Source organism: Melospiza georgiana, chromosome 8 (genome assembly GCF_028018845.1).
Source record: "Melospiza georgiana isolate bMelGeo1 chromosome 8, bMelGeo1.pri, whole genome shotgun sequence".
NCBI classification, from domain to species: domain Eukaryota; kingdom Metazoa; phylum Chordata; class Aves; order Passeriformes; family Passerellidae; genus Melospiza; species Melospiza georgiana.
The window spans coordinates 14,939,123-14,953,237 of record NC_080437.1 but is presented as its reverse complement, the minus strand read 5'-3'; the positions used below and the strand labels follow the sequence as shown (position 1 = coordinate 14,953,237).

General features: G+C 35.4%; 1 protein-coding gene across 32 annotated transcripts in view; it reads right to left on the bottom strand.

The window, feature by feature from the left end:
* Positions 1-14,115, bottom strand: part of KCNMA1 (potassium calcium-activated channel subfamily M alpha 1) — a 403,122-nt gene that overhangs the window by 96,456 nt on the left and 292,551 nt on the right. For all 32 annotated transcript variants that reach the window (XM_058029021.1, XM_058029020.1, XM_058029013.1 and 29 more), the window contains 2 exons: positions 6,256-6,342; positions 2,340-2,416 (listed from right to left, as the gene is read on the bottom strand). In XM_058029021.1, coding sequence (XP_057885004.1) covers positions 2,340-2,416; positions 6,256-6,342 — 164 coding nt within the window. The remainder of the gene's footprint in view (positions 1-2,339; positions 2,417-6,255; positions 6,343-14,115) is intronic.

The window sequence follows — 14,115 nt, the reverse complement described above, 5'->3', positions numbered from 1 at the left end:
AGCTAAAACATTTTATGAGAACAACATTCTGCACTAAAGACTTACCTTAAAAACAAACCCAAACACAAAAAGCAGGTCCCATAAAAGGGATTTCAAAATTGCCAACAAAATTTGAGAAACAAAAATCACTAATTACTATTGAAATTTTTCATTTCATTAATTTTTCTGACAGCTCTTTAAAAGAAAAGCAATTGCCTTATTTATAATACTTGTGAGCATGCTCCTCATTGAAAGCTCTTCTCAGCTCTTCCACAGGCTGCCCACTGTTGTGGTATCTGTGACCCCTTGTGTGTCTAAGAAACTGCAGGAGAGAGGGCAGACTGAGGAGAGGGGAGACAATGAAAGGGAAATTCAAGATGTCATTCTCACTGATCATTATTCTTCACCTGACTCAGAGGATTCCCTCCTTAGTGCTCAGTGCTCACTGCACCAGCTCTGAGAGCCACCTCCTCCTTCTGCCTCCCTTACTCCGTTTGTTTGTTCATCTGCCCAACAAACTTTCATTTATTGCACTCATATGTGTGACCATGCCATTTGTAACCCTTCCAACTGCTACTTACACAAATTGTTACTCTTGCCTCTCCAAGGCTTTACTGCTGCTAATATCCATTGTGTTGGCTGGGTCATACCCCGTTTCCTCCCAAGTTTCAAAGTACTGAGAAGGTTACCTTGATTCTCATTACTGTATAAAAATAAAGGGCTCTTAACCTTTATAATGCGAGTTCCTGATTCCTATCTTCTATGAAATGTGTAGGTCTCATGTTAAACTGAGAGATCTTTGGGATTTATTAAATTTTTAAGCGGGACATGTTTAAAAAAGCATACACCATGTGAAGGAGGAGTACAGAAGAAAATAGAAATAAAATAGTTTTTTTGGTTTTGTTTTTTTTTCCTGACAGAACCAGATAAAATTAAGCAGGTAACATATTTCTCTTTAACTGTTGAGTAATTTTGAAAAAAGATTTCATGAGAGTCACAGGCACCCTGAGGCATCTGTAACTGGCTTTACCAGAACTTACTCAGCAGACTCATTGGCTTTGGCAGCAGTTCAAAGGTCACATTCTCACATGGATAAACTGTTCTTGAACAATTTTTTTCCAATATGTTAGGCAATGCATACATTCCTTCCACATCAGGCATGCTTTCCATGTGCTTTGCTCTCCTTGTGGCTACTGGGAAGATAAATACCATTTTCTGTCAGTTCCAGCTGCTTTCTCCCTATCATACTATTGTTCCACACTCGTGGTGTTTTGGAGGACAGGAGTTTTTTTGAAAATCTCCTGTGAAATTTTTTTTTCTTTTGAAAATCATCTTCAAGACTTCATCCATTTCAGGTACTCCAAAAGGCAGAGAATGTTCAGCTTAGGCTTTCTTCCATCCTCTATAACAGTGCACTGATAACTGAAGCTTTACATAAGAGAGCTTTTTTTATAGCAGACTGAAGCTATAAATAAGAGAGCTTTTCCCCTTTTAAAAGTAATGGTAAAATAGGCATGATCAAGCCCTTCTGAGATCTCTCAATTTACTTAATCAATACTTTTAAACTGAACTATGTTTGTCATGGCAGAATGCCATGGAATGCACATAAATATTTATATATTCAATGAGAAATTGATTCCTAAATAATTTTGCTATTGGTATTACAAATATGCATGGGTCAAGCACATCTTTGGTCAAAGTGTGGTTGTGATAGCTCCTGAAAAATGTCCTTTCAAAGCATATATGGGTAAAATGCTGATTGCTACATATTTATAGAAATTCAGATGCAAAGTCTCATCTCCATTCAAACACTCATTTCTTCATTAAAAACTGTCCAAACAGTTTAAGAACCTAACTAAACTTAATATTAGCATTACAGGTAAAAGCATATATGTAAGAGGTGCTAATATTTAATTTCCTCCAGACAACCCTTTCCTCCACTAAAACTGCTCATTTATTTAAAAAGAAAAAAAAAATTCAATAGCTATATGATAAAATATAATTCCCTAGTTTCTTCTCTTGCACAATCAGCATGTTATGAATGAGAGAAAAACTTCACTGTTGGCTAATTCTTAACTCAGAAATTTCCACAGTTAAATTTAGCTTGACTTAGTTCTTCAGTTTTTGTTAGTATTGGTCTTTAATTTACTTTTTAATGAAGACACAGGTGTGAGTGGTGTGAAATGTAACAAAAACATACGGACTTCAGAAACTCAAATAGCACTTACTACGTTGCTGTGCATTTATTTCTTAGCCTTTCTGTACCACTGTGTAAAACATGTAAATGCATGTACAGGTATTCTTCAGGGCTGAACAGTTCATGAAAAGGAGAGGAAGGGAGGGATAGAAATATTACTTACGCCGTTTGCAGCCACATTTTTTTATCCTTTTGGGATCTGTGATGTCATCATGACAGGCCTTGCAGTAAAAATATGCCCTGGAGAGACAGAATGGAAAAACTGACACATTTCTTAATCCTTATAAATGAAATTAGTCCTATATTTCATCTTGTTGCAGTGACCAATTAAGGAAACGCGCCAATGCTAATTTACTTTAATCTTTGCAAAGGTTTGGACATTGAAAGTAGGAAATATTTGCTGCAAGACCATTAATTTCAACAATAAGCTCCAAATTAGTATTTCCTTTAATACACTTTTATTTGAAAAATAATTGGAAGAATGTATGATAACTATGCCACAGTGTATTAGTTTATTTGTTGTTCATCTTAGAAAAAAAAGCATCTAATGAACTGAATCACAAAAAAGGACTTTTTGTTTTCATCAGCTACCAGGGTGGTTTTTTTAAAAGACTGTCTAGCACCCTGTGCCAATTTTTAAGCTTGGACATTTGATCATTACTGTATGATCAACACTGTACGTTGATCTTAAATAGGGGTAGAAACAATGACCCTGGGAACTATTGGCTTGTCAGCCTCACCTCTGTGCCTGAAAGATCATGTAAAAATCCTCCAAGAGGCTGTGCTGAGGGACATGGAGGACAGGGAGGTCATTCAAGAGAGGGAGCACAGCTTCACCAAGGAAAATCCTGCCTGACCAACCAGTTATGATGGAATGACCACATCAGCAGATAGGGAAGTACAACAGATGTCATTTGTCCAGACTTCTGTAAAGCCTTTGACATGGTCCCCCTCAACATCCTTCTCTCCAAACTGGAGTGATGGATTCCATGGGTGGATTAGGAAGTGGTTGAATGGCCACATTCAGTGGGTAGTGATCAACGGCTCACAGTCCCACCAGGCACTAGTTACAACTGATGTCTCTCTAGGATCTGTACTGGGACCAGTGTTATTTAATACCTTCATTAATGACACAGACAGAGGCATCGAGTGCACCCTCAGCAAATTTTCAGATGAAGCCCATATATTTTGCTGACAGTATGAGAACATTAGATTGCTACAACAATTAGGAGGCCACTGAAACAAATCTAGAGTCCAAAATATAAAAAAACTACAAAACCAAACCAATATTTATAAACAGCCTCTGATTAAACGCAGCCTTTGTCCCTGCAGCCAGGATGATTACTACTATTTCTTCTAGATTAATTATAGCATGGCCACTGCAGGTGGAACTATACTGGTAGTTAAGCGACCCATCATGAGAAAGATATCAGGTCTAGCATAGAGGAGATGAACCACATCAATGCTTCATACTGGTTCAAATACAAATTGAAATTGCAAGGAGACCTCACTGAATGCTATTAACATTTCTAAAATCAATACAACATGAAGCTACCAATGGAATATGTAAGTCCTAAACCTAGCACACTTTATTTCTCTAAGAAACTCACAGGAAGATTACTCTTTCAGGCTGTGAAATTGCCTTAGTATTTCCAAGATGCAAAATGTAAAAGGAAAACATCTTCTCTGAGCATGAATACTTTGCTGCAGAAAGTTTCTGGTCTTCAAGATATTCACATTCCACCAAAAAGAAAATCAACTACTTCCAAGGAAATGAGAAGAAAGTGTTTTTCAAACCATGAGTAAATGTCAAGACGTAAGCCAGGAAGAGAAAATTGCCTCAAATTTTTAAAATTTCTCTCCAGTCCAGCTGTAAAGCCCCTTTATTAAACAAGAATCAACTACCACAAATAGTCCATCACAAAAACTTCACAACATGAACTGGATATTGGTCATTGCTAGAAACCATGTTTCTGAAGTTCACTGCAGCACAATTGTCCTAAAGGGTACCTTCAATCCCATGTCTAAAGTAAAGAACAAATACCTGAAGTTATTGATGTAATAAAATTATTCTAGATAATTGGGGTAAATTAAGTGGATTTGAAGAATGTGGATTTCTGGCACTCATGCTAACATGTAAATGAACAAGGAATAATGAAGATGCAATTCAGGTAGTTTGTATTATATTTAAACAGTTAACATTGTATGTGAAGCTATTTACCTAGGCATAACTGTTTGTAGGTGTAATTGCTTCTTATGGGAAACTATTCTTCTGAAAATGCAAAAATTATTCTAACAGAAAGAGTAATTGAACATTGTAGGTTATATCTCATTGTGGGATATATAAATATTAATAACTTTAGCTTGAGGGGGTTGAAATGTCTTCATTAACAAAGCCAGAATAATTTAATTTGCATTTCAGGTATAAAACATGTTTAATTATGCTTTATTGTAAAATCATTTTTCCCCTCCAAAAGATCTCAATTTTAGAACATATTTCTGAGTCTGACTGATAGCTCAAAGGGTGAAATTAACACTTTTCATAATTGGCTTTGTTAGTAGAAACACATCTGATAACCATTTGCTTTGCACAGAGCAGCCAAGAATCGTGGCAAGGGAGGCAGAGTATTTCTAAACATAGCCTTCTGCCAAAAGCCAGACTGAACTGGAAATCCTGTTTCATGTTCACTATCAAATAAAACGTGGCAGATGAATGATGTGAAAAATTTATCTAAACGCCTTTATAACAGTTAACTTCTCCCTAATCTTAGCAGTTAAAATATTATGCCATTTCACTTAGTCTGAGAAAAAGTTCATTGCAGAGTGTAAAATGCCTTATAAAAGAAAGAAAACTAGCAGCTCAGTAAAGCAATGTGCAGCCAGTTCTGCATGTTCAAGTGGAGGAAAGCAGCAGAGAGGAAAGGAACAGAATGCTGCAAGGCAGAGTCCCTGAGGCAGTGCAGGATGCACAGGCTCCAGAGATGGTGCTGGAGATGTGACAGGACAGGAGCACTGCTGCCCTGTTCTGTACATTTCACCCAGCCAAAATTTACCTCAGCTCTTCCAAGAAAAGTAGAAGTCAAGTTCTCCAATTTCACTGTTTTGGTGTTTTGACTTTCTTTATATATGCAGGGCAAGTAGGCATTGTTAGGTATTATTTCACTGTATTTAATCCTAAAAGGTTGTAAGTTAATGAAGAGTATCATTTGAATACTTTATCATTTTAAGTATAGGATTTAGTTAAAATACCAAACTCATGGAGAACAGCAGTAAAAATCTGATTGCATGACTCATAACAAAGATACAAATAATGAGGAAAAACTCAGTTGCAAATATTAATTTTTTTTCTTTTTTTAATTATAGAGACACTAAATATTTTTCTTTGAAAAATTATTTTATCACATTGCTCTTTTGTTCCTTCCAAGCGTACTATAATCCCAACAAACAAGATTACACACATTTGGTCCTCAACACAATATGATAAAACTCCTTTTCCTTCACCCCAAATCTAGTCCACCGAGGTACATTGAGCCTGTGAAGTTGGCTGCAATGGATATAATGCACTTTTGTAGTTTGATTTATTATTATGAGGATGTGGAGTTTGCAGCTCCATTAAAGGAAAATGACAAGAACATAAATATTACTTTGCTAATGCAATTACAGAATAAACACAGCAGCTAACTCACATCAAGAATTTGCTAAAGTCTGTGTAGATAAGAACTACTCTAAACCAGAATCTAACAGAAGTTTCATCCTTGTCCTCCTCTCTCATAGTAATTCCTCTGAGACACAATAAGTATAGAGAAAACAAATGAAAATATTTCACATTTTCTAGGAGGACTCAAAACCCCAGTCTCTTTATTTCTTTTCATATCTGCTGCAAATTTCAGTTCCTTGGTACTTAGGACAATAGTTAGGAGAACTACATGCACATAGGTGGTTCAGGAGTAACAACTCAATCCCCTCTCCGAATTTTTAAACAGATGATAATGAAAATTAGGTGAAGAATTTACATGTAAAGAAAAAATCTGAAATTAAATATGTTTGTTTCTATTCAAAGATAAAAACATTTTAATTACCTTTTTACTTCTTTGGCATCACTTGCAATGAAGAATCCTAAGGTACCTTCTTGAATCTTGACGTGGTTTCCAGGATTGATTAATATACTGCTCAGTGAAACAAGAACAAAACCAACAAAACAGTAAGTTTATATTAATTTTAGCTGAATCTCCCAAATTAGCTTTATTTGATTGGGTTATAGGGGACCCACTATTTAGGAAAGGCCACAAGGAAATTTTAAGCCCTTCTTCCTTGATATTTCCAATCAAATAAAAGTTTCACATGCGTTTTACAAAAACTTTAGTTTGAGACAGTCAAATGCCTCTGCCTATAATCACATAATCTAAGTGCTTACATCTGTTTTCTTATCTTTTTGCTTTAATTATAGACTACACAAAGTCCTCTCAGAAATGTGAAGTGTGAAGCTGAGCATTGCTGTTTGCTTGCTGTCTCATGCAAAGTGGTGACAAATTCACAATATGGTGAAAAGGAAAAAACCTTCAGCCACTGCTCAATAACAACAAAAATATCACTTATGAAACTAAATCCTTGGATGCAAATTTTTGCCAATTTCTAGTGAAATAGAAAGTTAATGGGACCCCTATCTGGACATATAATGTTATTGTTTAAAATAATAAATACACACATACACTCAAGGGGAATGGTACAAGACAACCAGTCACGACAGCTGAAAAAACATAAAATGAATAGAAAATTTTTAAAACACTGCTATGCAGCCATGAAAGAACAAAAATAACCCAACCACCATGGCAGAAGAGCCTCAGCTAACTTTGACAAAGGAACTAGTATCAACAAGTGAGGTACTCCATGTCTATGAAATATCTTTATTTTCATAATAATTTAAATCTAGACTTTAGGAAAGGTGTTTTGCAAAGCACCAAGCTAAATGTGAATATACAGATAAATATATTCTCCAGTAATTTTTATACATGTTAAATATATCTAAGCTTTTGGCTCTCTAAAATTTAATATAGCTTTTCAGAAGTTTTCTCTTCATCTTTTATTAAAGTTCAGCTTTTCTAACTCAAAATGTAGTAATGGTATGCATATGCAATACAGAGTAAATAAAGACTACCAGGAATTGAAACACTTGTCCATCTAGCAAAAATTGATTTTATGGAAGTACATATACACAAAAATAAAGCACAATGCTGAACAGACATACATTACTAAAATTTGAAGGTCCAAAGTCTTTCATGCCATTGATAAGAGGGGAAATGGATCTCATTACATCTCTTTTTTAATATGTTAAGTACTTTCTACACATTAGGAATGAATTAGTATGACAACATAATATATCTGAAAGATTAATAATGTGCACATTTTTTTGTGTAATTCCACATGCCCACAACACCCTATGACAAGAATATGCAGGCCACAAAATAAAGTGCTCATGAGTTCAGAAGTAAAAGGTTGGTCATGAAGTCATATTTCAGCCCCCTTTATGTAGACCTTATGATACAGTTCTTAATTTAATACCCACAAACTTCTTCCTTCTCACAATCTGAAACTTCACTCAAGTGGTGTTTTACTGCCATTACTTCAGGCATGGCTTCCTGTAATTTATCTCTCTTGAAAATCAGCATCATATTTTTCTCATGTGTTAGTCTGCAATGTTCATCACTACAGCATGCAAAAGATTCATAAACAATTTCTTTGACAGGAAGAATGAAGATGTTGTATTACCCCATTTTACAGAGGAGAGATTAAGTAACTATGAGATTTAGTATTTATTAGTTTGGGATGCCTACAGGCCAAATTTTTCTAAGTGTTTAGCATTGCATAGCTCATATAGACTTTCTAGGAACTTTTGCTGTGAGAATGCTCAGCATTTCCAAAAGCCCAGCCTCTGATTCGGAAAATAATTAATATAGTTAATCAGAGATCAGCTGCAGAAAGTTTGGTCTAAATTATCTCCTGCTCACACAGACAGCCTGTGTCAGAGGCTGGAACAGAAACCAAATCTCAAAGAAAGCATCTACCCAGATATCCTTCCCTTTCCTTCATTCACAGTTTCAAGCTTAGCAACAAATAAAAAGGAGAGGAGAACTACAGGAATTGGAAGGTATCACCACAGAAAGCATGTTCGTTTCCACAGCACACTTTGTTAATATTTGCAAAAAATGAAAAGTGATGGTATAAGGAACACCTGTATTACACACACAGATAAATGGGATGAAATAAAGTTACACAGCTAAATTAGTATCATCCACCACCAACTAGTATCATCCCTTGTCATATCTAGCATTTCTTTGTTAGCGAATTGGGCCTAATGGCTGCAGTTGCAATGAAAACTTCCACCTAATGCAGGTTTAAAATGCAATTTCACAGGTTTAAGATGGAATAAAACAGATAAAGGAAAAAAAAACAAAAAGAAACAACCACATAAGAATTTCTTCATGTGAAACCAGTTACTCAGGTCAAAAATAGGCTGGCAAATTTAGCTTTCCTGCACAAGCTTTTGTCACCTGAACACACAAAGTACTTCCTAGCACTTGCAGAGTGCTGTACTGGCCATCTTAATCTCCACCTTTCCTCCTCCCTGCCTGCTAGTATGTAGTAACCTGCCATTACACTGAGAATTTAGCTGCTAAACTAAATAATCTTCTATAGAGGCTAATCTCATCTATTTATTATACTGCTCCTTATAAAATAAGTAAGGTCTTGTAATTTGGGTTGGCTGTTTTTCTTAGGTACAAATGGGTACTGCTCTATCTGAAAAATACTTTTTATTTCCTTACTTGATTCTTAAGTCACATAAGTGTTACATCTTTTCAGTGTAAAAAGATGAACACATTTATTTTCATGGACCCAGGCTGGTTTTTTTTTCCCTCAATACAATTCTTGGATATGGATAAACCATACCAAAGAGGAAAAAAAAATCCTACCTAAACCTCAACAACCCAAACTCCACAAACTGAGGTAACCACTAGATCTATAAATGTTCACTTCTCATAATGACACTTAAAATTTGATGAAGTAATAAACAAATGAAGCAGTTCTTTGGAGATGCATGGAACATAGTCTTAAATTGGAAGTAACTGACTTCATTTAGGATGCAATGTATTGTGAGCATGATTTTGTATCTCAGGGTTTTCTGAGACACATTAAATCAATTCACATGGGTCAGTGTACAGACTTTATTTTTGTCAGATTTTATACTTCATTCACATATACCTCCTTTCACAAATACAATGTATCTATAACTACAAAATATAGATGTGATCACAGTTAATGCTTCTGTTGGAAATGAAAATTAATTTGCCCCATCCCTGCTACTGGCTAAGAATTACAGAAAAAGCTCATAAAGCTTTGGGCTTATATACACACCAGAGCAAAATCATGAGCAATTTCTACTGAGCTGTATGGATACATTAAATGTACTGCTTATTAAAGCTGCAACTCAATTATTTCTTATGACACCTGTAGTGTCCTTAACTGAAGTTATGCTTTGATAAGCACTCACTCTAATATTTACAGCAAGAGAAACGTTTTGAATTAAAACAGAATATAGGGAACAAACAACACAGAGAAAAACAAAACAGTCTTCTGAGTATTCCACGAAAAATACATCCATCAGTTATTTAGAGATGCATTTTTTTTCAATATGAAAATATGCATATTTATCCTCATAGTTGAGAATACAAGTACATGGTAAACTAAATAGGAGTTTTAGGAGAGACAGCTTCAGCTAATGTCTCATTTATATATATACAAGGCTACAAACAAAAAGGTGAAAAACTACAAACTCAAAAGGTTTAATAGCAATACATATAGCTAATCCATATGCATTTTGTGCCACACATCAGAAAAAAATATTAATGAAAATGACACTGATTTTTTCCAAATACATTTTTTTAACATAAAGTACAACTGGATTTTTTTCTCTCCTAAATCAGCTCATGAAACCAAGCAAGAAAGGCCAAGAACTTTAGAATCTTGTAAGATCTAGATCAAAATTTGTAATTCTATAACATTTCTAGTTTAGGTTATCACACAGAGTAGTCAAGTAATAGCAAGCTTAAAACCATGTAGTCATCATTTCTTTAATGACTGCAATTCCAGAAATACATCCCTCAGGACAAAACCCTTCGTGACAGGGTTCACATGATTGCTTGCTCCTTCACACATGAATGTTTAGGACACATGGCAATTAAAGCCATGTAAATTAAACATGATTTAATGTGTTCAATGGGAATTTAATGTACTTCACCATCATAAACTTAGGAGAAATCGGTTCCATTACTTTTTGATAATATTACAATTAGGAAGCCACCTGTGGAATAGAATATGCACTGTGGAAATCTGTGTTTTACACTTATCTGCAAAAGTCACCCTGTTTGTTATTAAAGATTCACTTGGTGACTAGATGCAGGGTCATGCACCTAAGAGCAATGAAAATGTCCCACACTGAAAATGTGGATATCACCTTTGAATTCAGTTGGACTCTTAGGAATCACAGAATGGTTTACGTTCAAAGAGATCCCTAAAAATCACCTAATTACAACTCCCATGTCATGGTAACTAGAACAGATTTCACTAGAACAGATTGTTCAAAGCCCCATCCAATTTTACACTCAACACTTAAAACACAGGAAAGAATCATTAATATTATCTACACAGCTGAAAATGTGTTCCCAGACTGACAGAAATATTAGCAGGTGAAAAACAAATGGAAATATACACAGTCTCGAAAAAACCCCCAAAACTCAAACAAGGTCACAGAAATTCTAGACAAATGTTTATGGTTTTCTTTACATTCAATGAAAATTTCAGATTGGACATGATGACTTTTTCATATGACAGGGGAGAACAGACATCTGTTCATGTTTCTCACTGTGTGTTAATTGTGCCCAACTTACTTATTGAATTATATCTTTCTGATATTTTAAGTATACATGCTACCTTCAATAAAATACAGATACATGAAAATATCAGTTCATCCATCTTTATCCATCTGAAACTACTCCAGAACACGAGTGCTGCTCAATACCATTTTTGGTAGTGCATGGATGATTGACTCCAAAAGACACCAATATCCTGACCTAGCTGAAGCATACCATATTATATCTTCCTTTAAAGCACTAAAAGTAAGCTAAGGTTTCCTTTACTAATTGTGTATCTTCTATGGTTTTTTTAACGCGAAGGTAATTGATGGAGAGCCTAATAATTGGAGACTCAAACTGTAAGACAATTTGTGAACTGACATTTGAGGTGAGACTAATTCCTCCAGCTATTTATTTTTTACTCATTTCTGCTGCTAGGTCCTGCTTTCAAATATCACACATATTTCACTCAAGTTATGTTTCTTGGTCTAAAACACTCTTACGAAGTTATGGAAAGCTGATAGCTTTTCAAAATACAAAAATTATTTAAAACATTACTTCTAATAATTTATCAGCATACAAAAGATTTCAGTAGGAGATGAAAAATGTTTCCTGTAGCTTTCAACTACTCAGCCATCTTTTAGGTGAACTCCATGGAATAAACAACCAGTCTGTGTCAGAGTCTGATCCATCACTATGCAGTATGTATTTACTGGTAGGCCACTTGCTAAGTGGCACGGCTCCACAATTTGCTTTGCACAGCTTGAAACTGAGGAGGTTTCCACTACTGCTGAATTGTGAATGGATGGAACTTTGAACTCTTAATCTCGACACAGTAGTACAGTAGCTGACACTCAGATCTGTCATCTGCATAACTGTCAGCCTTCTCTGAGAAGAACAAAAGAGGGACCTTAATAATATGGAACAGTGCGGTGAAAGTCTTTAAACTGAGCTGACAAAGGCACGTGGAGATGCCTAGCGAGTACAGCACAGCAAATGTGCAAAGGGTAATGACATTTTAGCAGCACTTCATGAGGACTACAAACTGAAAGCACAGATAAGGTCAACCAATAGAGACATGGAGCAGGAGAGGCCTTTTAAGGATTTTCCTTATCCATGCCTCTGTTATGTACTAGTCATTCCTGTTTGGTCTTACTTTCAACTTTACATTTTAGACAGCACTAAAGGTGGGATTCATCTCATCTACTTTAGGATCGAATTCTAATGCATTCAAGAACTGTCTCTCTCTTCCCTTGCAATTATGGACTAAATTTGGACAACTAACAGGAGATTAGACATTTAACAATTTGATTGACAAAGTCAGGTGTGATGAAATCCATTATCAGAGACCAACTGAACAGTTCATCCCTGCATCAAGGAAACCTGTCTGATTTAGTAACCCTACTTCCTTTTGTTTGTTTGTTTGCTTTCAGCTGTACGGCTCCCTGTGTGACTGCCATCACCCTACTCTAAAGAAAGACCAATTGTTGAAATTAATGAAACACAAACACCAAAATTTTGACTAAATGTATGGCAAAAGCTGTAACAATCCTGTTTTAAATCTTGTGGTAGATGTACTGTACCATTCCCCATGCAACTCAAACAGTAGCAATATTATCCAGTAATCAGGAAGATATAATATTTTTAAGTACTATAAATACGTTATCTAAAACAAAATCATGTGGTATCATTTACTATAGCTACTATACTTTTAGACAAAAACAGCTATTATTATTGATTGTTTCACACTATGCCCAGATTAAAAGTACCACTATTAGCATAATGGCCTTTTAAAACACACCACGCCATTCATCCAACTACAGAAGTAGTTGGAAATATTTCTTTTCAGGGTATGTTTTGAAGTGCAGTGTGAGTGTAAATGCACAAATTCCATAGTGGGAGTTGTGCACATACCAGTTCTCACACTAACTGTAACTCATGAATATTGCTTCTTTTTTCTGGGCTCTATCACTGACATGAATTCATAATGCTCTATACAGCAAAATCTAGTAAGACACTGAAAAGAATACAAGGCAAAAGACACAGTGCGCATTACATGCTACAGTACATTAAAGCTTAATTACTACAAGCATATAAAAGGTTGCTCCCAGGACTTAAGTTTTTTATAACAGCACCTAAGTCATGGTCTACAGGATGTGCATGAGGTATTTTATTTGGGCATACTCCAAACTAGTTCAATAGTGATGGTGAACTCAATACACTTGAAAACAATTAAATTATTCCTTCTGGTTCCAGAAGTGGTTCATTATCAGTACAATGAGGCAGAACAATAAACATTATTCTGGGAGCAAGCAACTTCACCTGGTACAACACCTCTTCATATTGCTCATCATGCCAGCATTAACATGCCTTCACCACAAGATAAGATATACTTAAAAGCAAGAAGCAAAGTAGAGGTGCAACAGCTGCAGATCCTTGGAGATGCTAAGTGTTGCAGTAACTTCTCTGCAGTTGGATCACATCAATAATCCCAAACTGACAGGAAGCCACCTCTCTTATCACACATCTACTCAGAAACTATAGGAAGGTAAGACTAAAACTTAAATACACATAACACATACAACATACACAACAGAACAGACACAGAAAATAGAGGTTGAAGAGTACAATGAAGACGGAAATTGAAATGTCTGGACAATGACAGCAGGTCTCCAAAGACCATCACTGACAGTCAGACAGACTGCTATAAGCAATTAGGAAAAAAAAAAAGCTGTTGAGGGAAGAGAGATGAGGAGAGACAAGGATATGAAAGAGCATGCCTTATCTACTTCCAAACCAATAGCAGCATGATAGAATGTAGACTAGAGAGGGACTCACAGCATGGTACACCAAAGAAAATGCAAAACATGCCATCTCAAAAAAAAAAAACTACAAAGCTGAGAAAAAAAAATACATTCAGTAACATCTTAATAAATGAGTCAATAAATGTCATTAAAATGAATGTGACATATAATAAACTATCCATGGCACTTTCACTAGAACAGTACAAAAAATTAAATGAGTACTGTATTA